This window comes from Linepithema humile, chromosome 1 (genome assembly GCF_040581485.1).
Source record: "Linepithema humile isolate Giens D197 chromosome 1, Lhum_UNIL_v1.0, whole genome shotgun sequence".
Classification (NCBI taxonomy): Eukaryota; Metazoa; Arthropoda; class Insecta; order Hymenoptera; family Formicidae; genus Linepithema; species Linepithema humile.
This window is the reverse complement of record NC_090128.1, coordinates 23,110,251-23,134,992: the sequence shown is the minus strand read 5'-3', so window position 1 is coordinate 23,134,992 and position 24,742 is coordinate 23,110,251. Positions and strand designations below refer to the sequence as shown.

Here is a 24,742-nt window from a genome sequence, read left to right as displayed (position 1 = left end):
CTTTGTAATTTATACATCGCGTGGATTATACGTGCTCGATCGAATCTTAACGCCTGTTTAACGATCCGAAACACTATTGCGCTATTAAAATTGAAGTGAAATGAATTATTACGCTCCTGCAGCCTTTCAACGACAAAATAAATATTGGCAATCGTATAAACTAATTACGTAACGCTTTACATAATGTTTTATTTATGTCGCGTCTTATGCAGATTTCCGAGCTTTGAATTCATGCTTACATTTGGCACAGATTCTTGATTCGCATCATTATACTTTCTATTCTTGTATTGTACTCGAAAGAATATTTTTTTTCCTCTTCACAACAAACTTCTACACGTCTATTATACGAATTGGCACGGTTACAATGCATGATTAACGACTATTCTACGATAGATGATCTCTCTTTCTATCCCTCTTTCTCTCCCCTTCTTCTTCTCGCGTATTGTAAAGATAAAAAGACAGAAAAATGGGAAAACGGCAAGGCTGCCGCTGTGCGAGAGAAGGGAAAAATGAGACGCGGACGATAAACGCTTACACCGAGAAAATACGCTGGTTCGTGACCACCGCGCTAGTACGGGACAAAACAATATTGTCGAGCTGTGCACCGCCACGCGCGAGCTCCGACTCTTTAATATTACACCGCGAGCATTGTTTTCAGCACGAATCTTCGGTCGCGCGTACGTGCCCTTTTCACGCCGCCGTGCCGGTTCGCTCGATTCCTAAGAGTCGCTGTGGTTCTCTCTAGCGGTATACGCGCCAGCCGAACGATCGGCCGTCGCCTCACCGTCGTCCGTTATCGTCGATTTCCGTCCGTGCGGATTTATATTTATACCATGTTTTCTCCAACGTATACGCCTTATAGTAAGAAATAAGATCGTCAGATCTATATTTGACTTTGGCGATAAATTGTTATGGAAGTCATCGATATGTAAAATAGCTCGCGATGCACGTGATACATTAAGTCGCGATCTAAAGGCGCGTGAGATTACTTCGTGGAAGAATGAAAGGGGGAGGACAACCAGTCGATTCCGAAGAGAGTGACGAAATGTGGCTGATGGGGGAGGCAGGCATCAGCGTGACGCGGCGCGCGTTAACATTGTTTGAAAGCGCGCGACTTTGATCTGAGTCCGGTTGGCGTACATCAGCCGAGTTTTATGCCTACCGAGAATTTGCTCCTTTCGCTGACGAGTAAACATACGGTCTTTGGTGGCGCTCAACGATTTAGTGGGGTCCTCGAGAAGCTCGTCTTCCGCTTGTTCCTGTTTTGATCAGGCCGATGTGGCGTTAGAATGGAAACAAACGCTCTGCCATTCGTGGATCCGTTTTGACGTGACTGATTTGCGGGACGCAGCTGGCATCTAGTCGCGACTTATCTAGTCGCACCGGATATTGTCTGCGGACATTTTTCTTCGCAAGATCAAATTCTGACTGATGCGTAAATAATTCGACGACTTGATTCTTCACGCGATACAATCTAATCTACGATGGAATCGAGTAAACGCGATTTTACGGAAATATTCACCGGTCGGGATTGTCGCTCGGAACTCGCTCATTAAGAAGGGCCGCGTTCTCACGAAGCATGAAGGGATTCGTGTTATGATACGTAGCATATACATGATACATGTATATCGTGCGCGCGCGCCTCGCGACGGGAGTGTGCACGAAGCGCCCTTAATGACGGGGTACGGCCGGGTATAATGCGCGGGGCGGACTTTGGCGCCTCCCTAATCAATTAATCAGCAAATCTCACTTTTATCTACGCCATGTAACCACGTCATTTTCTCCTTCTCGCTTTATTAGGGGGCCGATTAAGAAGGGTCCCTCTTCGTTCGAGAGGGGGATCGGACTGTGCGGATCGGCTGAGCCATCTCGACAAGGGGCTTAATTGCGGATAATATAACATCCCCGTAAGGGAAACGTCTTGAACGGAAGTGGCTCATTCGCCGAGACAGCTCGTGTATCGCTTTATCGATTTTTCGAGTTGGCGTATCTATCTGTTCGCGATGATCTTCCCCGCCGCAAGCGTTGTACCCACTTTGTACATCTGGAGAAGCGTCACGCGTCTCTTCGTCACGTGCGGATTAAGGCGACTCTTATTAACGCCGGATTTATTTCGACTCCGCGTATAGCGTCCGCGTCTGAATGCAGCTCGCGTCGAAAAGACGCTTAATTTGCCAAGAAAATACAACGTATCGATGCATATGACGCTGCTGTTCGTTATCATTGAATTAACGGCTCGCATTCGCACAACATCTGTGTGAGAGGCATGCGAGAAGGAAGATAAGGATAAACAGGAGCGACGGAAGGGAATCGCGAAACAATAACTCGTTCGAACGACGTAGAGATCGGTTACGCTCTCGAAGGGGGAGGTACGGATGAAAGAGAAAAGGAGAGCGCGAAGGAGAGAGAGAGAGGGAGATCAGTCCCGTGCTCTGCTCCTCGTCCGTTAATGCGTTGCCACGAAGATCTATGGACTGCCCGTAGTTTATATGCTAATCCGTAAAGAGTGTTAAATACTCGATCATTTATCACGCCATCGCTTCGCCTCCTCCCTGCGCCCTGCCCCCGTTCCTCTCTCTTTTCCTTGTTTCTCTTTTCCCTTCTTCTCGCGGAGTCCCTCCCGAGTCCCCTCCCTCTTCGTCCCGGCGCGATCTGGCGCTTGTATGCGCACCGTTGTCTAATTATTATTTTTCGCAACATTTCGCCGCGATGGGAATTTGCTCTCGGCTCGCTGACGCGGGACATCGCGTCGTCTCTCGATCCACGAATTTACGAGCGCCCGGGGTTAATTCGCGAGGTGGTGTTACGGGGATGTTTACGGCTCACGGATTGGCGGCTCCGACCTGAGATTTACGATTTGCGCCGGGATAATCCAATAAGGGAGCGCGCGACAGAGCGTGGGCGAGAATGACGGAAGCTTGCCAGCTCGCCCACGTTAAAGCGTCGCGTCTTGGGACGCGCACTCACGTCGTGCACGAAGCGTGCGTTTATGTGCGTGCACTATCGTCAGCAGCAAGTAGGTAAGCGCCATCGGCTCGCGGCGAGATCGCCGCAATAACGTCATGTCGGACGGCGAATGATAAATCACGACGGGATCCGCGCTCTATCAAAATACGCTTTGTCGAGTCAGCTAATAAATCTCTGCCGGACGAGATAAGGAAAAATTCAACAACGCGTCACCGCATTCCAATCTGAATGAATTCGCAGGAAGCGCTGAAAGATAGCCTAACGCTACCATTTGCATAAGAGTTGAATAATTCTCGTGCGCGCTTGTCTCGTCCTAGCCTTACGTTGTCTCTCAGTGTGACCAGACGTTTTCCGTCTTGTATAAGTACCGCGCACTTGCACTTTCATCCTCGCTCGACGGTCGCAACGATGCACGCACGTGCAGACACAGACCCCAATTTTTCGCACTCGTCTACTTAACCCGCACTTACTTACGTACTCATTGCGCACTTGAGAGTCTTCCGAGCAAGAAAAGAGCAACGGAACATCTAAAATTAAGCACGCACGCGACTAACGCGTAGCTACCGAGAATCACTCGAATGTCTCGCTAACGGGCTCCTCCTTTTGTTTTACATGAGAAGTTCAAGCTTAACTGGAAATAAAATTTCATTATCTCTCCTCAAAATATCTTTCATTATGATACATCGCGACGAGTTTTTATTCGTATTCATGCGTCGATGATTTACGAAAGAATCTAGACTTTGAAATCTTATCAAATTTTGACGAATATTAGCAATCAGATTTGCATCTAAAATATTGATGTGGCGCCTTTGTTATATGCTTTATTCGTGAAACATCTGCTTTTTTTCTACGCGGGTTCATTATCTAGAGTTTTGATTAATTAGGTTTTAGGCTGGCCTGACGCCTTTTTCGGCGAATTTCAAGACAAGATGCTCCTTAATCGAAGACCGCTTTCAATATACTGTTCGTTTTCTTCACAAATAACGTTTTCTTTTGAACATAAAAATTTGTCGAACAATACAAATCCGATAGTTTCCTGTATCGAGTATCAATGGCACGTTTAGGTATTTTTATTTAAACTTCTTACATATTTCAGGAAAGATTAATGTTCAAAAATGTATTTGTTATGTCGGAAACATGTATAAGAGGTCAAATGTATTCTTTTGGTGTCCTATTAAATTTTCCTTTTTCAATTCTGATAAAGACAATTTTAGATAAAAAAAAAAAATAAAACTATTGTGTAGAGATTTCCTTTTACCATAGTTAGCTTTAGCATTGTTATTTTTATTGATTTTGTTGAATACAATATAATGAATAGGGTCTTTCACATTTTTATTCTTCTCAGAAGAGGTTAGAGGAGATTAGATGGTTTTAAATTTCTTTGAAAGATTGAAAAATCCTAACCATTAATTTTTTTTTCTTTTTCTTTTCTTAGCATTGTCACTTTATATTTTCTTATCGTTAACTTTGTAGCCTTAATATATAGACAGCCATAATTAACACGTAAATTTTCAGAAATTTCCACCAGAAATTACGTACAATTAACAATTAATAAACAATTAATTAAAAATTTTATTCATTTTATGTAAAATGTACAAGAATAATAAAATATAAAAGTAAATACATTATTAATTGCTAATTTTTTTTTTCAATACAGCTCTAATCTTGGTTTTTTCTTACTCTTAGATCTTTTCAATAATTTTTTTGTATTAGAAAATGCAGAAACTTTAAGTTTTCTACAGCGTGATATAAGATTAATTCTATAATAAAGTTCAGGTAGCAAGGCTCGGCTTTAGAAAAATTTTAATTATAAAGTCTGTATTAAAGCTCTTACAATAATTCCAATAAAAATATATTTTTATACACATTATTAATTAAATATATACCAAACACTTATCATTATTGAGACACGATTGTCCGGTTGTATTTCTTACGCACGTCCGACTTGACGTTTAAAACGATAAAAATTGCCGATTATACTCCAATTATGGCATCGTATAAACTACCAGGAACCGGTTGCACTTTTAAAAGTTCCAAACCATGGCACCGCGCGATTCAATGCTATCCCAAGCGAGTGTTTATTCGCGTTTCACCGATCTTTCCTTCGTGACACGAAATGCTGTACAATTGCACACGATCGCGCGCAGGGGAGAATATAAGCGAACGTTTCACGTATCCCCCTGATCGTGTTGGCTATAAACGATCATTCTCGTAGCACGCATACCGATACACGGATGGATAGCTGTACCGACTGACAGACAGACAAACGAAGATCTGTTATTGCACTCGGCGGCGGGTCGGATAATCGCGCTCTGCAGGCAAAGTTCGATTCCCGGAATCGAAATATATTCCTTGCATGCAATATTCAAAATAACCTACGGGGATCCACAAGAGCGGCCATTCGCTTCGTTCGTGGAAACTTTAAGTTAAACGGAGGGGGATGCGGCAGCATCATCGTCGTATTTGCCACAATTGGAATACGATTAACCTCTTAGATGTCGCACTGTGGGAAAAGTAACTTGATGGCTGCGGCGCGATAATGTCCGAGTTCTTGTATTGACGATGTTATTTGATATTAATGCCTAATTAAGATGTCAATTATTTGATATTAGTGCTTAATTAAGATGTCAATTATTTGATGCCTTATGGCATTAGTCAGATTTTTTAAGAATAAGAAGATAATCGGATCTTGCTGAAAAGATCCAAGTGTCCACAAGAGTCGTTTAGCAAATCTTACTCTTGTTATCCCTTGAAGAAGAAGGATAGAGAATGCCACCCCAAAATCGTTATACGCATCGATGCAATATTAACGCGTCGATGACGTGAACAATTTTTATAAACTATATTGATTGTAAAATACTCGACATTCTAAACTTTTTTTTAATGTAATAATTGAAATTTAATTGACATCTATGAACATGTAGAGAAAATTGCAAACAAATAATATTAAGTATAAAGTAATAAAGTATTTATTTATACTTTAACACGCTATTATAAAATATTCTTATTGACGACGCAAAATCATGTTCTGAAAGAAAAAGCCTGAAAAAGTCTAGAGAGAAAGTTTTGAAAACTGAAATTAAAATAAAGATCATTTATCATTCGTTCTTTTAGATATTATAATCCGACATTTTAAACATTTTAAAAAATAGTGCTGTCTGTTCTTTTTCTCTAAATGACTTTGATTTTGAGCACTTTAGAAATCGGCTTTTATGTCTATATTCTTCTTCTTCAAAGAATAACAAGAATAAAATTTGTTAAACGACTCTTGTGGACACTTCGATCCTTCCAGCAGAATCCGATTCTTTCTTAAACAATCTGACTAATGCCATAAAACACGGACCGGACCAGACGTTGGACATCCATAAGGCAAGTGTACCATAAGGCATTAGTCCCTAATTAGACACTAATACCAAATAATTGACATCTTAATTAGGCACTAATACCAAATAATTGACATCTTAACGTTACGAATAATGGTCTCATAGCGGAATCATGGTCTCAGATTTTAGTCATTTTTCTATTTAGAACATCGTTAGATCTTCGTTTATCTCAGTTCGTCTTAACACTGAAAATGGCCAAATATTTGTAAGAAGCTACTTGTTCTTTAGTAAAGAGGATCAGAGAATACAGCGAACATTAACTGGCGTTGGTTTGATCCCTCTTATCAACATTGTCACTGATTATTAACATGCCTATATAGTAAAAAAAATTTTATTTAACATTTTGTTTTAACTTGTAACGAAAACGCATTTCTGCGTCTTGTATTTCTGTGATATTGATCAAGAGTTTGATGTTACAATTTGATACGTAATATTTGACAAGGCCGACTAATCCGAGTATTTAAACATGCCAATCGAGTGGGTTGTCTGATATAATTAAAAATGCAGAACAAAAAGTAATTAATTTATCAACTTAATTTATCAACAAGTTGAAATGCACTGTTGTGCAGAGGAGGGTTGATTATTTGCTATACGGAAAGTTTAGCAAACGATAGGTATTCAGAATCATTGGATAAGTAAATGTTCAAATTTTTATTTGATTTTAAATCATCTTGTTAGTTAAGATATTTAGCTAAATTTGAAAAAGTGTTCAACTGATCCCGCAACTGCTGATCTTGCAAAACTCGTGCTTGGCTTTTATTGCCTATAATATACTTTCATGATTGCGTGTCGAACGAGCTTTTACCTTGCTTTTTTTCAATCTTTTGCTACTGCGATTACTATTGCTATTATTACTTACTGTCGCTGAATAATACTGTTGAAATTTTTAGTAAATTGCCGCATACGCGCGCGCCGTTTTATCATACAAACGTGCAAGAGAAAGGAGCCGAAATTAGAATCCACCGTCCGGGGGAGCAGCCCATAAATGAGCAGAAGGGGAAAAGAAGCACCCACGGCCGGTGGGGAGACGGGGATTGGGCGCAAAAGAACTTCGGCGCGGTCAGATAATCGCGGGCGTTAAACTTTTATAGGCCTGATTTTCATTTATATGTTAAACGCGTCATAACTCGGGAGTTAGAGAGAAGGAGGTGGGATACGTGTGTTGCGTGCGTGTAAGTTTTGTTCCCGGCGGTGCGCTTGGTCTCAGGTGGCGAGTATAGGAAGGCCTCGCGACCGGCGACCGAGCGGAGCGGGGGAGAGTTTTATTTCTAACAAATGAGCGGCAGGCACGATGTTATAATATAAAAAGATCAGGGCATACCTCGGCTTCCCTCGGCGAAAGAAAGAGGGGAATCACGACTTGTCCTGACTAATCGTTTTTTTATGACTGGTAAAATATCACCGCGGACACACACACCTGTACGCGCGCCGCACGTAGGCTTCGGCGGTGCCCTCGCTGAAAGTACAGGCGCGAGAAACGCGCTGCCCCCGATGACTCCATCTTCTCTCGGCCTTTTTTCTTATTCTTGTTTCGGCGATCCGTCAGATATCGAAATTTGAACAGTTTTGCGAACGATACGTCTTGGTTCGACGGCCGCTTACGCGTCCGAACGGTTCGCGGGAAATTTGTAATGCTTTGTCTTTACATTATATTCCATTCGTCACGCCTCGCTCCCGTCCGACTCATCTCTTTAATTCCTTCACAACGGGCGCGACGTTTTTGCTCGGTAACAGCGCTGATCTTTAATACGCGATGTGTACCGAGAACATAATACTTACAATTCTCGTGCATCGTCTCTCTTTCTTCCACGCGCGTCTTTGTCTTTCATTTTACCATAAAGCGTTCCTCCTTTACTCGCTGGAACTTGATAAAAGAAGCACGACTATGGATATCCGGGCAGCTCGACGCCTTTTCAGACTGCACAACAATATAATATCTCGAAATCCCTTTGAAGCGGCGACCGAGCTGGTTGTCGTCTCGTCTTATATGAGAGCGCGTGACAAATGGAGGTGTTGGAATACATTACGCGCCACTTATCTTTCAAAAATATAGACTAATAGGTGGACGGCAGTATAAATGGGGAGACTGAAAGTGTGGATAAAAGAAAGCGGGAGAAGTCGTCGGTCACCTGAATTCAAATCGCGGGTTATAGTAAATCTCTCTCCCCTGAAGAGCTACCAAATTCATGCGCGTCGTGCCGAGCCCATCGACGCTGTGATAATGAATACATTTCAATATATTTTCTTCAAACGTCCGAAAGAGAAATATTGTTATCTAAATTGTAAATTTTTATTATTTCGAATGTCGTCTTTGGGCAAAATTATTTCTTCAAGCCGATTTTAATTCAGCTCGAAAGTAAAGCTACAATTTCTGCTTTCTTTTTCTTTTCTTTTTTTCTGATACGAAAATAGCTTCTCAATTTTACATCTTACTTTTCCGATACGCACTCGGTTTCCTTTCAGAAAAGACGTTTTATACTCGCGCGTACACGTTAAAATATGTAAAATACACTACGTCCCCTGAGGTCTCGTAAAGTCGATGCGATAAAAGTCGAACGATCCATTAAGTGTTCTTCGTTCCGGTAATCGTTTAATCAACGTCGTAAGAAGACCATAATCGTGTCGTTCGTGGTAGCGCTTTGCAACTCTACTATAAAATCGGTATAAAATCGTTTAAAGGTCCATCGCCAGTCTCCTAATTCCTACAGATGCAATCTACCGAAAGTTCGGCGGGTATATCTTTTCCAAGACGGGGTCCTTCTTGTTGCTGGAGCAACTTACAAAAGTTACAAAGGCGGCTCTCACGGCGTAACGATTTTTACGAGTACGATCGAGAGAGAGAGAGAGAGAGAGAGAGAGAGAGAGAAAAGCATCAGTAAACCACGATGATACGACGCACTAAAATTATTAATAAAAATGTTTTCATCCACGATACACCTGTAAACAGGGCTTTTCAAAATCGTATCCTTGAATCGTAAAAGACAGGCAGTTTTCGGGATTTACCTCGTTCAAGCGAATCGAATCTATTTTTTGTTTTTATGATCGAAGCTGTACGATACAAAATATGCACACGTCCTTGTTTTATTTTCTGTCGCGTCGACTACATTTACAGTGAATAAACAATAATTACGACAATGCGTCGCAGAGCTTCGTCGTATCAAGTGAGATACGATAAGTTTGAATTATTGCTACGCTACTTGGAGACATCAATGCTGGCAGAAGAAGGAACACCGGGCTGTTAAAACATAGACAACACCTTTCTAAATACGGAGACATATTTCAATGTCAACTTGAAGTAGATAAAAGAAATCAAATCTCAAACAATGTCAATGTGCTTCACCATATCGTTACCGAGCAAATCGGCTGGCGCGATCAGAGAAGTAAAAGGGAGAAAGGCATAAGGGGAGGTGAAAGGAAAGACGGAAAAAAAGTTTTGGATGGGGGAAGCTGTCTCTGCCGAAACGGGGCAGAAGTGAGGAGAAAGAGAGACGGAAGGAGAGAGCAAGAGCGAGAGAGAAAGAGAGAGAGAGAGAGAGAGAGAAGGAGAGAGACAGAGAGACGGGGAAGCGAGCGAGCGAGGTGTCCGAACAAATAGAAACGTTCTCTCCGCTCGACTCCGAGACTGCCCTGTGAGGTCGCCGGCTACATAGCGCTGTCGTGTAAACACGCGCTAACTGCCTCCTCTCGCCGACGCCGGCCGTCGTCTCCATCTCGGCCACCTTGGTCGCGCGTTCCAAGTTCCTACCTATCGCGCGACCACCGCGGCCGCTGCCACCGCCGCTGACACTACCTCTGCCGGCACCGATCCCGGTCGTGCCGCCAACGCCGTCTCTGTATTTCCATCGCGACCGGTCGACCGCGCGTCTCGTCGAACCCATAAACGACTCACTTTGGCGATCGAGCCGGACGAGAGCCTCGACACAAGGCGCGCCGTGTTCGTTTGAGCGCCACTGAACGCTCTTTAAGTGAACTATACACAGCAATGACTGATACCAGAAGCATACCTTCTCCCCCCCCCCCCCCCCCCCCCCCGCTCAGCGTTGTTCATTCTTTATTGCTGTCTCTTATTCGGAACATTTAGCGACGCTCAGCGTGAACACTTTATCTAGTGATCACTATCGGAAGACTCGCATTAAATGCGAGCGATATGATGTATGTGGCACTTAATATTTTTCTATTTTTAGACATATCTGCAGGTAGAATTGTATATTTATCCCGATTATCAAGCAAATATTATATCTTGTAATTTCTCAATTATTGTTATAAGATTACGAAATTTTTATCTTGTCAACGAGCGACGAAGCGATTACGACATGACGATCTCTCCATCTTCGTCGCTCTCTCTCTCTTTCTCTCTCTCTCTCTCTCTCTCTCTCTCTCTCTCTTTCGTTCTCTCTTTAACGAACGGTATCGAATTCCCCGCGTTAGCAAACATATCCACCTCGATAAATTCTCATCAAGCATAACCGCGTCTTACGGCTCGCTCGTGAGGAACAAAGATGGCCGTTGATACGGCTGTGCGCGAGGAATGGTGCGTTTTGTGTGCCCGTTCGATTAGCGTCGCGGTGCGAGTTGTTTCGCTTCCTCGTTAATAAGAGAGCTTGTAGCTCTCCGCGTTTCTTTTCCTCCCTCGTCCTCGCTTTCTCGCCCGTCTTCCACCTTCTTCTCTCCGTCCACTAATACGCGATTCGAGCCAGACGCATAATCTTCTCATGGCTGAACTCAAGTAACTCCGCGGACGCGGGTAGACAATGCCTCCGCTGTTTTTGCGTGGGAGTACATTTTCATTCCCGGACACGCACACACGCCGAAGATAATCTTATAGACACGATATGCGCGCCTCGCGCGTTTATAGAAATCCCATCGCTTTCTATGATTGATCGTGATCATCGTGCGTGCGCGCTCGTTGCGAAAATATCAACCGTGGAGGCGAGGCGATGTGCGCGGGGATCGGGTATCATTTCTGAGAGTTAATTGACTCCGCGCGCGGCATTAATCTCATTAAACGACCCATTCGCACACAATATGAAATCAAACTCGGCGCAATCCTGCACGGGTAAGAGATATCCGATCCCTCGGGCGAAAGACATTAATACCCGTTACGACCCTCTCACGTGGCCGTGGCCGCGGTTCGCCGATGCATACAACAACGGTCGCGACGCGGCAGCGAGTGATGCAACGAATGCACGATCCGATTGCAGCCGCCGTCTCCGTGGCCCCTCCATTTTGCTGTCCGCTTTCGGAGCCATCCGTCCCTTCATTATTTACGTCTTGATTTATTATAATCGAAGCTCACAGCTCCGTTTGATCCGTACCGAGGTGTGAGATTCCCGTTTCTCTTTTTCTCGCTCTTTCTTTCTCCCCCCACCCCCACCCCCTCTCTCTCTCTCTCTCTCTCGCGTTTCTCTTTCGCGCATATTGCTCCAGTGCGAGACACTGGAGAAAGAAGGGAGAGTTGAAAGAGTGAACCACGAACGGACAGTCGAATGCCACTTAGAAGCCGTATTTTACGTCAAACGTCACCAGGTTAATCGATCCCGGCACAACGCTTTCGCACCGCGTAATTTTATTTCCCGTTTGTGTCGGGACAAGCGAAAACGTCCGCGGAATTTCTTGACTTGTATTAACCCTGTCCCTCAGTGGCGTAGTACGTGCGACAATGCTACCACTTTTGACATGTAACGTGCAACTTTGTCCGAGTGGCTGGTGAATTGTTAAGAAATTCCGGTGTGCGGTTCTCTGAAATTTTTGCCCGCAATGTCGCTGCTTGGTCCAATCTGTCTTCTGGTCTTCACTTTTGATTAGCAATTCCGCCGCTTTTTTGAAGAAACTTTTAGACTACGCTACTGTCTCGAATCAAACTCTCCATTATATCTATAGGACTTTTTTTATGACTGCCACACCTCCGAACATGTAGACAGAAGGATTCATCGTGACGACAGATAGCCAATATCAAGGTGTGGCTGCGAACCGAGAGAGGATGCCGTCGCGCGCGGCCTTTATCACGATATCGAAATCAAATTGAACGAGCTACCGAATTAAATTGCAGAACACGTCGGGCGTAAATCTTCGTACGGAGGCGTCTCGTTACGATCCTGTTACGTCGACGCAGACGCAGGTGTGAGAAAAAACGGGCATTAGAAGCGTCCCCGGGATATTAGCTGCCGGCGATACACGTCGTTCGGCGAATCGTCCAGACGCGATAATAAAAGAAGAACGGAGCGATAAGGTGACTAACGCATTGGTTAGCGCGAATTTATATTAGCCGCAGGTCGGACTTTATTATCTAAATTGAATTAGCGCGCGCGCTAACGCGCCGCGTAGATTTTCATCGTAAGATGCGGCAGAAAATGTGTGTCTCGGAAGCAGACTCTCGAAAAGCCGGCGTTCGAAGACAGATTAATCTGCCGATTAATAGCTTTGTTCGAACCGGCGGCTTCGTATTTTTTTGCGATCGCGCACGCCCGATCAGACGATTTGTCATCGAGCGAACGTGACTTTGTGCAGAGGCCGATCACCGTGGCCGACCACGGCCCATGAAATTGTGTTTCGCCGATCGGCTCTTTTCCCGTCGACATTTACGAGCGAATTAACCGCGAGCAACGAACGGCTGCGGAGCTGGGCGGGTGCGAGGCGCGCTACATTTCCGGTTTCCGTCGCTGCTCGTCCCGGAGGATCGAAGATGGGCGATGATATTTATGTCCGTACCGCATGTCAGAAACATTTTGTTTAAGATTTTCATTACAACGTCGGGGGACGGTAATAATGTAGTCGCGAGAGATCGATGCTGCGGCACTCCGAGCGGCTGTAAACACTGACAAGTATACGCAACGGTAAATCTCTGTGTGAAAAATTTCAGTCTTTATAATAAACGAAGCCCGCTTTAAGAATGATCCCTATCGACCGTTTCGCGATCGATTCTCGTGACCGCGACATAGATTATACGAGTTTATGCTCATTCTCTAGATTGGCAACCGCGAAGGACGGTATCAACGTGAAAGGGTTACAGAGTAAACCAGAGGCCCCTTCGAAACATTTAAAGGGTTTATGGGGCACGGGTGGATGCATTGGCCGCCCACAGAGGGCTTTCGGTCTCTGTTAAGAGCGGAGAGATGTAGGCAGAGAGACGAAAACGATAGAAACAACGACAGAGGACCGTGGGCAGAAGGAAAGAGAAAGAGGGAGAGGGGAAGGGGAAGTCAAAGTCAGTTGTCGGAGATTATTAGGCGGCCGACATAAAACGTGCTTAGGTGCGATTTAATATTTCCAGCTACGAGCATAAAATCTGACTCTATCGAGTCTCGTTCTTGAGGAGAAAGAGAAAAAGAAAGAGAGAGAGAGACAGAGAGTGTATATGTGTGAACGAAAGCGAGAGCGAGAGAACGCAAAGGGATTAAGAAGTATTTCGTTTCTTACGTTTCTTTGTCGACGCCGACATCTGGCGTCACGGAGAGTCCACCGCCTTCTTCTCTCTTGTAAATACCACTTACCTCTTTCTCGTTGCACGATACTTGATTATTCTTAGAGGCTGTTTTCACAATTGCGTTTTAGTTTGGCGATCGTGTAAGAGGCGCGTCGAAATCCATCCGCCGGTCTTTCATATTATAGTTCTGATTTTCTTTTGCGATGGGAATATTGTGCGGTAGAGTAATCTAGTGGATGACCTCGTTCGAGTTTAAAAATAATCATTTGTCATCATTTTGTCTGTTTTTGCAACAAGTACAATCCTTTGCAAATCTAATTTTACTATTTCTAATTTGTGAAAAAAAAAAAATTAACAGGAAAAAAATTCTCGAGATGGTAAGGATGAATTGTAAAAAAAAACTGTAGAAAATAGGAAAAAATTGTGGAAACAACTTGTTTGAAACTGTGGGTCAGGTCAAAGAAAGCCGAACGAAACTCATACGGATTAAGGGAGAATAAAAGGACAAGGATGGGTTTTTTCACCGTTATCGGTGGGATAAAGCCGATTGATTCTACCCTTATAATGGGAATTCGCATTGCAGTTGTCCCCTTTAATGTTATTTCGAGAAAGGATCTCCGCATGGCGCCAATCTCTTCATCCGGATTTTTTTCCACAGAAAGCATTGACATTGTTACATTTTCTAACCTTTTACTGTTCTTTTTCTACGTTATTCACGCCTATACAATTGAAATTGGATCTTTATTGAGTTATTTCTTCGTAGTTTTCATAGTTTTCATTTTTTTATAGTTATTTCCTTGAGTCATTTTTTCAAAACTCACTTTCCGGAAACTGCAATTTTCGACCTCTATTTATTATTTTTACTACGTTCGCGCCATATATTTCGGTGCGACGTAAGTCAAAATGCGAGCAAAAATGGATAAAAGACAATATTTCGTTGATTCGCATGATATTGGCGAAAAATGCGGATCCGTTTTTTTTTTATTTCACGCGGTTTGCCAAGTGCTTGACAACTCTTTTTTTCATTAATTTTCGCAAATAGCTCGCGTCATTTTTACGCGACTTCTTGACGTCTCTGTCGTCGCACTTCGCAGGAGTCTCAGGGAATCCTTTTTTCCAAAGACCAAGCAGGTGCTGCGCGTCAAGTCGCGTCTTCGAGCGTGGCGATTCGAGATGCGGCACGATAACCGGCTCGCGGGTGGAGTTTGCTGGGCGTAGCGAGAGGGGAAAGAAGGCCGGGCTTCTCACTTAGGGCCGCGCTCGCTGTTCAGGACGTTACGGAGATTTTATAGGAGCGTAACGCACAAGCGGCATTGTACGCGCCGCTCGACGTCATAATGATTATAATTGCCTCCGCTATCTTTAATGTCCTGGAAGCGGGTAATGGTGGTAGCTATTATGGCCGCTCGTATAACCCACCACGATCTTGATATTCCCCATTTAAAAGTTCGCCGTTTCCAGCGTCCACCGGATACCTTCTCCGCGCTTATCGCTGATTAAGAAACGATTTCGTGATGAACGGTTTTGTTGAAGCTATCTATTCATCGCCAGTTCACGAGTGTCTCGCTGCTTGTGAAGAAAAGCGTGTTCCGCTGCTGACCGTTTCTACGAGAACGTTTCCTTCATAGAGATCAATCGGATAATTGTTTATAATGACTTGTTCGCTTGAGGAAAACGCTGAGGCTGAGTGAGAGAAATCGTGTTCTGAAATCTTTGACATTTTCGATTTAAGCGGAAGATAGCGAGAGCAGTTAATCGGTGTTTTATGGACTTTTCTTTTCATAATTTTACTTAACTAATAACAAAACTTACACGTTTTTATGTCAATATTAACACATTTTTATCAGGTAAGCGCACGAAACATTTTACACCTGAAAGATCTCCACAAACTGAAGCTTCTTGTCATCTGGAATTGCATTACATTACATTCGCGCTTTAACGATCTCTCGAATATTTCGAATGGGCAAATGCGGCCGTCGGAGTCGGGCGATAAAATTTTTACCTTGTTTGTCGTAATTCAAGCGAACCTGCCGCAGGATTCGCACGGTCGAACAAATTAGTCTGTCCAGGAATGATTTAATAATAATCCGACCGCTTCAAAAGAACCCAATGGACATAGATTAGTCTATAAATTAACCGTTCTGTCCGCGGTACAACCTCTTGTGTTTATGTTGCTTCAATGTATATTGCTACATATTTTTCTTTTTTATATCATTTTTATAACTCTCGGGCCAACGATAAAAGTTTTTATTCACTTGGGTTGCGAGGTAAATTAAGTTGATATACAACATTGATAGCTGCTTAATTTTTATTATTTTACATTTCAATGGATAGTCGAACACTGAGTTACATCGAAATTCTCAAAGAAATATTGTCTCAATCGCATTCCTAGCATCCAACCCAATAATTTCGCATTAAGCGTAACGAAAGTGCCCTTGCACAAAGATGTCATTTTTTCATGGCCGTTTTTCAGTGCCCATACTATTTTCCAGTATCTCGATCTCGGCCTTGAGGAAAGAAAGTCGGAGCGCATTACGTAAGGCTGCACCCGCTTCCGTTTCGTTCGAGACGCACCCTTAAAAAGGTTTATGGCCGGAAGCTGACCCCTTGTGCACATTCGCGGGGGCGGATGCGACGCGACGTGTATATCGCCCGCTCGAGGTTTTTCAAAGTATACGAACCCACAGCCAATTATGTAATTAAGATAATAAGTTGGTAAATGTGCAGGTCCAAGCTGTGTTCGCCGACGTTCTTCTTTTCCCCTCCAAATGAGACTGGGCGAGCTGTATGGAAATTCTACATTATTATTATTCGTTTCAAGGCAGCGTGAGACATATACTTAAAAAAAATATCGCGATGTTATATATATCGTCAAAAAATTTTTTGTTTTTTATAATTTTCAGCGTCAGAAACATTTATTCTGATATTTATTTCTGATTTATCAATGAAAAAAGTTCAAAAATATCTATAATCGTTGATTTGAATCTAGAGTTGGGTTTGGAAACAGCCGCTTTCGATTTCATTGCCTCTCACTAACTGTACATATGCATAATTATGCGAGTGAGTTGAAAGAGAAACAATCGCCAACGTTATAGCAAAGCTATCAGCACTTTTTATCGGCCGGAAGAAAGCGGACTATCTCAATCTCGGACGCGGCGGGAAAAGTCGCGCATCGATAATCGTTGCTCATAAAGTTAGCGACGTGTGCCACGATGAGTGCGCGAGAAAACGCTTCTCTCTTTTCTCTTCCTTTATCGCGCTTTGCGTCTCGAGGTCGTAAAGTTCATCGCGCGCCGATTAAGAGAGAGGCTAGAACAAAGATAGTTAAAAATTAGCTCGGCGACTTTTGTACTCAAAATTTGCAATCGATTCGTGTCATATTTACTATGCTCTTTCTTCGACATATTAATGTTTAATGATGTATTTTTCGATGAGTTGAAAGCCGATAGTTTTCATTAGCGAAGTTACCGGGAACCATCATTTATTGCGCAGCTCGCAGCCATCAAAGTAAAGTCGAAAGCGTCTTGTTGCACGCGCAGCTTCGCGGCGAGCGAATTGACAGGCTTGATAATCTCTTAAGAGAGAACGAATTTAAAATTTTCAAGGAATGTCGCTCTGTTGCGCCGGACACCCTGTATGCAGCTCGGTCGCGCTATAATCACGGCACCTTCGGGTCCGTTAGCGTTACTAAGCGCGCGTACATCGATCATCGACAAAGTTGGCTCTCCCCGCGCTCGCCCGGGACGAAAGTCGTCCGATCAACCGGCGGTCGTATCAAGAATTATTATTCACCGGCCGTCAGTGGATGAGAGAAGGAGAGGGCGGGGCCGCGGCGCATGCATCATCGAGAGCAAATTCCGTTGCCCCGTCTTTATTTTACCACGGTAGTGGAGGTACACATTGGCCGGCACGTAGGGAGCGAGCGAGCGAATGCAAGAGCGAGACGGCGATAGAAAGAGAGATCTGCCTTCTCCCTGATCTCCTCACGTGGCCGCCGTCAGTCCGCTTAACTGTAGATCAATCAATATACCTCGCTTGAACCCTCTCAGCCTCTATGCTCCATCGTCCCCTCCTCCCTTGCCTTCTACCTCGTCCTCTCCCTCCGGCTGCCCCTAACGAGCTCATCGCTCGTGTAGCCAAAGAAAAACACGAGAAAGTGGTACAAAATGGCCCTTGAGAAATGCTGTCCGTCCATCCGTTCGTTTCTTCTTGCCTTCGTGCTGTGTGCGATACGCTTCGCAGCTTCATCGCTCATCAAGGGTGGCGAGATCGGGGGGTAGAGAGGGAGGGGGGGAATGAGAACGAGGGCGAGGGGGATCGACGGTGTAAATTGAACGGGGTGTATATGAATAAACGGGGAGGCGATTTCTTTCTTTCATCGGTTAACGTCGATTAACGATCCTGCCACACGTGGTGGCTATCCCCGGGCACCTGCTTCTGCACACTGAGAAACCGTTCGTTCTACACGCCGCGCAGCTGTATGCGCATCGTGCGTGCATACTGTACATATTTCGTTTTGTCGCCGTACATCTCGTGCACTCAGCATTTTTGCCCGTGACAGGCGTTGACGTTTACGTCTTCACATGGGCGCTACGGGTTTGATGTATGGCTTTTCATTTCTGCGACGCCGACCAAATGAGTCTCGCAGCGATGTGTTTATTAATTACATCATCGTAAATAAAAGGCGAATATTATCAAGCAGGATCTAAATTATCAATCCGACTGTAGGTAGGTTGATTAATTTTTCTCATAACGTAGATCTCTCTCATTTGATAAAAGAGGACTTCGATAATACAATTGAATGAGTGTTTATTGAGCTCCGAATTAGCGACGTAAATTCGAGCGCGTAATATAACGCGCCGTGCTGCGTTTTCGCCATTGCTTTCATTGTTACTTTCCGCGGATAGGCTAGGCGGAAAACTAGATAGGATGGACGGCAAATGCAAGGCGGCGAATTAATTATTATTCGCCCTTGGGGAGGGAGTCGCTGTTGCGAAACACCGCGCGATTAGTTGAATGAAATTTATCGTCGCGGCAAACGTGCGAGTCGAGGCGAGGCCAGTTGAATTGCGAAGAGCGGAAAGAGTCGGAAGAGGAAAAGGAACGAGCCTGTGTGCGTTGCTTGTCGAATGAGCGTTTAAGGGATGCAGAAAGCGCCGGGGAAAAAGAGGAGGAGGAGAGACACCGGGAGAAGAGAAAGCGCGGGTGGATGGGGCTCATATTATAAAAGCAATTAGGAGGTCTCAGATTAGATATAGCACATCGTACATAACAAATATGATAATACTGGCCGCTAGCCCGAAGGGGGTTTGGCTTTCGTACGGTCGGCCGAGGGTTTCGGGTTATGAGGCAGGTTAAACGGAATCATTAATAATCGGAGCTAACTAATCTGCCTGTCGCTATGAGCACACTTGTTTCACTCCTGTTTTTATTACCACGCCGCGAGGTAACGTTTTATTCTCCCGATCGAGGAAGGAGCGAGGAAGGCGCGGATGAAAGTATTGAACGATTGTATAAAAATTTGATTCCTTTTAATTTTGTATATTTTTAATCTAATTACATTGATTAAACATTAATTGAACTGACAAAGTGATTCTCAATGTATGCATTTCGATTGTAATACAGTCTTGAGTCATAATATTGCACGGAATAGATACGCACCCGTCATTATATACACATTGAGAGAAGACGTACATCATATATGTGTATATTATTAAGCGCTAATGCGGTGATGGTGAAACGTTGTATATGGAAATGCACAATTGTTCTACACAAATTATGATTATTCTTATACAATCTATTAACCTTTCTTTCTTAATTTTTGTTTCAGTTGTACGAACTCGATAATAATCCCAGGCGGAAGGACTTTCTCGACCAGCTCTTCAGTTTTATGCAACAGAGAGGTGAGTTAACAAACAGAGTAAATAGATAAATCGACACGACTGTTTGATAAATCGATAGGAAGTGAAAATAATATATATTTGCCGTAAGATTTGTACGGGCAGCGATGAGGTATTATAATGAAGTCTATATTACAAATATTGATCATTCCCCCTGACACGCACAAGGACGACTCGTTCGCTAATAAGAATTTTCTCGGCGAGCCATTCCGCCTACGAGATTCCCTCGCCAACTTTACGGAGGCGAGAATGTTACCGCGACTGTTTTGCACGCTGAAAAGTTAGAAGATGCGCGCTCTACTTACGTTCGTATATCCATAATTTATATTTAACTCGTGCATCTCTCCGTCATACGCCTTGTCACCGTCACGCGCTATTCCCTCTGCCTTGTCTTTAGAAAAATATGCCGAGGTGCTCGGACTCCGATTACAAGGCGGCCTTTCGAAGACGACGCCGCAAATTGAGCGACGATCAACTGACTTCCCTCAAAAGAGACACATTTCGCAAATTTGTTTAGATTCGCCGTTTGAGCCTGTCGACCGTTGAGAAGTACACGTGTGACCGCCGTGACGCGGCGACCCGCATCTCGTTTCCTGCACACGTGGATTTTCGTAGAGCCGGTACGTCCGACCACGTTGTAAACGTTCACGTAGTTAAAAGGTTCGATAACACGTTGCATCTGCTTGGCACCGAAAGCACCGAAATTAGAATCGACGGACGAAGCGTAACGACGCCCGTGAAATCGCGAGTTTTCTCGCGTGCTTTCGCGCGCTTTCGCGAGATGGTCGTTTCGCACATTTTTCAACCGAACGAAATTCGACAAGATCGTAATTAGCGCGGCGATCACTCTTCGCGTTCTGGCGCTATTTCGCGCGATGCCGAATCTTTTTTCACAATCTCAGAAAGGAGATTGATCCGTGGTGAATCGCGGCCCGAGCGTTAGACAGTGAACCGGAAACGTCGGGACTCTAATTATAAACATGGCGACTCGTCCATCAATCAACTCCCGCCAGTGATGCGTCAGTGCTTCTGTTCTTTTCATTCTTTTTCTCTCTCTTTCTCTCTCTCTCACCCTCTCTCTCTCTTTCTCTCTCCTCCCTCGTTCCTCTATGAAGCTTGTGGCGCAACTTTGAGTCTGAGACGGTGCTATTATTATGCCTACCTTCCTAGCAATAATTAGAGTAGATTGGATCAACATATCCGTTTGTCTCTTTCCAGTCGTCCTTCTGTCAAGCGTTAGTATTTCACGAACGGTAATTTGAAACAGTGAAGAGTAGCTGTAGTGTGTTAAACGATCATTCAGAGAGTGATAACGCGCGGCATTAATTGAATCTTACGTAATACGTGAAAAGTGTTCCTCTTTCGGTGGCATTGGAATTTGAAAAATTGACAGAGTCTTCGCGTCAGAAATTCTTGCGTGCAAGACAGAGAGGAGAGGAGCGAGCGAATAAACCGGGAGGAGCGATTAAATGAGGATGAGCTATCACGGTGATGCGTGACTGTAAAGCAGCGTACAGCGTCGTTTGTTTCGCGGGTTATTATACTTCGTGAATGGTAATAACGAGTCGAGGAGACCATAAATCCTCGAGGAGATCAATGCCGATTGATCTTTCGATTCGCTCGTAACGCGGCTCGATTAAAATCGTGGCGAGGGCGAAAAGGAACAAAACGAAAGAGAGAGAGAGAGAGAGAGAGAGAGAGAGAGAGAGAGAGAGAGAGAGAAACGAAAGTATCGAGCGAGCGCGTATCTCTCGATGTCTCGCGGGTAAAAGCTCGGACGCAAACGTGGGCAGCGGGGACCCGGTCGAACCCCCGGATCCGGGCCCTCCCGCGGGCTGCGTTATTGTGCCGACGCGCGGCTGCCCCACGCACGCAATAATTCAACACTAACGTAACGCATAACACCTTACTACGTCCGTAGATATAAAAGACCATTCATCATATTCGGGTATATTAGTCCAGCCACCACCAATTTGTGTTTGCTATCATCGCTCTCTCCGGCTGCGCGCGCGCTCGGCTTTTTAGATATACAAACGCTCGGACAAATTATCGCGGTTAGTCGATTATCGCCCTCGACGGCGGCAAGTTCGTATTTCGTTGCACGCACGACGGCGCCGCGCGCCCGTACCGAGGTGCATCGCAGAATTTCATCAATCAAATCGAATTATTCGCGAACGATTAAATGATAATCGCGTGGAAATTCATGCTCTAGTAATTCATGTTTCAAAGCGCGAGTGCGGCGTTCCGGCCGACGAGTCGCATAAAGCGGGATGCTTATTTTAAATGAAGAACACATTTGACGGCACAACAGAGACAAATGGGTTCCTTCACTTCAATCCGGACACTACAAAGTGTCATCTTCTAGTTTAGACGAAAAGTCCATAAATAAATCGATACATCACAGCACTTTCCAAGCAAGTGCGGTATTTTATCTTTGTCGTAAATTTTTCCCGTAAATTGTTATACGGATTACCTGTTATACAGATAATAACTGTGATAACGTCTGCAAATATATAATTATAGCTTTTGCCGATAATACGCTCCACTACTTAACAAAATAGCACAGCTCGCAACTTTGTGTGAAAGTCGCTTAACTTTACGAGACTAATTTAGGTCGCGTTTTAATTAGTAGGGCAACACATGAGAGCGCACATTAGAAGTTTGCCGTTACGACAAGCCGAAACATGTGCTATCGCTGCGCACTTTCGTCCGCGCATTTCATTTGCTGCAGCAACAAATTCGAATATTTTAATTTGTTGGTGGTGCAAAAAGCATTAACAATAAGAACTATTATCGACATATTTGTTGAATTTACTAACTGTGTCAGTACCTATGTCAAACAATTTTGTAATCAGAACAAAGAGGGATGAGCAAATGAAATTTGTTGCACAGACGATATGTGATATGTTAAAATGACAAAAAAACGGATCATTGTTTGTAATGGTAGCGAATTTATCGTATCCTGAACAAATCATAAGTCAACAAATGAAAATTTGTAATTCTTACAAAAGTATTTCTCTCAGTGTGTATGACACCACGCACGGTAGCTTCTTTTCGGGGAAACTTGTCTCTTAGTGTCGCACCTTTAAATCTGGTGCGGTAATAGATATTATTCAAGATTCTTTTGAAACCAAATGTATCTTTTTTTCAAGTTTCGAGTTTGCCGACGTATCTAAGGTTCCGCATTTCTAACCAGTAGTCGTACTAATAATGACACAGTAGCCTAAAACCGGTTTTTCCTGGACCCTTAAATTCCATCTCAAGAATTCGGCAAATTCTAAATCACCCTTCTCGAAAGACTCTCGAACCCCTTAATATACTTTTGTTACACTTTCGAGTTCGTCACGATGAAATATTGGATGTCGAGTGGAGTGCAAAATGAAGGAACAAAATCAATCGAGCAGATTAGACGATGGAATTGTACCACCTATCTATAAGACTTGTATTTTTTCGTTAACCTTTTCGCCACTCTTCTTTCGTAGTCCCAATATGCACGGAATTCACGTTCGCTCGCGCGAAAAACTTCACGCGCTATCGATTCACCGCAAAGAGCGTTCTTTATTTATCGTATATATTGCTTAGCACCGCTCGAGACCGACCGTTATAAATCCCAACCCATTTAATATGCAAATCTCGGCACCTCCGACAGCCCGAGGTCTGCACTTGCTTTTTTTTTAACCACGAACGAGTTTCAATCGCCGATGTAATTCATATTGCGACGGACGACTGCGCGAGTAGTGCCATTCTTCGTCGTGTACGTTATTATCTTTACCTCCCTCTCTGTTCCTCCTTTTCGACTTCGCAGTCACGTATTATATATTTGCGCTCCCACAAAATGCATCGAGATGCAAGAATGTAAGAGACCTACATGGGTCGAAAATTACATTGTGTCCTTTCCGCGTTAAATATTCGCAGATATTAACTTTGGAATACCATATACATATATTTTAATATATGAGACGGCAACAAAGATTTACTTAGATTGAAATACGTGTTCAATAAAATAGAAGGATTAAAAGCCGAGGGATAAAAATATCTTGATAGAATATGCACAATAATTTTATTCAGCACATTTATGCAGGATGCAAGCATATAATGGATAAGAAATTAACGCTAGAAGAAAATGTGTGTGTGTGCGTGTGTGCAGAGTGGCTGTTTTTTTTTATCACGACGACACTCGTAGAAAAAGGTGAAAGGATGTTCGAGTGAATTGATCGGCCGGTTTGCGCGAGCACGTCGCCGACCCTTTAAAAGTCCATTGCACGGAGCGGAGCTGCGTCGCGTTACGGTCGGTTCAAGAAAAATGCCTTTTTACTTGCGGGGCGCGAGTAACGCATTAACGCGGAGAACACGTGTTCGGCACGAACACTTTTCGCTACACACTTGTGAACACGCACCGCGTACGTGACGTCTGCATACACAAGATACATAGGTTTTCATAGGTGCGCTCTCGTCCTCCCATTTTTTTCCTTCTTTCCCGTGTCGCGAGACACGTCGCGCTGCACGTCTCGTCGCTTATAGAGTGCACTTATCAAGTGAATGCGGATGCGAAATCTATTTCAAGATCCAATCCATGTCAAGATCCATTCGCTTTCCATTCGGACGGTTGTATCGATAAGAATTTCACGAAAGACGGACGGAAGCCCCTCGGAATTTGCCCCGATAACTTTCGCATCGTAAATTAAGGAGGAGCAAGGGTGAACGAGTGAGGAACCACCGGCGAAATTGAGCAGCCGGCGAACTAGTCGGCGGCCCAATCTGAGCAAAATCCGGCAGTAACTTTAATAGTTATCGTGCCGCGCAGCCGTTACTTTCAGTGCCTTTTGGTACTTCCGTCATTTCGCATGCGCCTCGTCCGCGCGGATTCGCGCGCGCGTTCCGAATACGTGCACGAGGTCTAGGTACGATGCGAATAAAAGAGTCCCGACTCGCGCCAGAAAATATTTCCATTGTGCAACCGAAGGGGACGACGCGATTCGCCGGTGGGCCGACACACGAGCGCACGATTCGCCACCCTTCCCCCCTGTTCCCTTCTATTTCCTTATTATTCGATATTTTGTGCCGGGAGC

The 24,742-nt window shown here is 44.1% G+C and overlaps 1 protein-coding gene across 4 annotated transcripts in view; it reads left to right on the top strand.

Annotated features, from left to right (window-relative positions):
* Nucleotides 1-24,742, top strand: part of LOC105680036 (protein dead ringer-like) — a 121,460-nt gene that overhangs the window by 75,105 nt on the left and 21,613 nt on the right. For all 4 annotated transcript variants that reach the window (XM_067353971.1, XM_067353969.1, XM_012380453.2 and 1 more), the window contains one exon: nt 19,604-19,676. In XM_067353971.1, the coding sequence (XP_067210072.1) occupies nt 19,604-19,676 (73 nt within the window). The remainder of the gene's footprint in view (nt 1-19,603; nt 19,677-24,742) is intronic.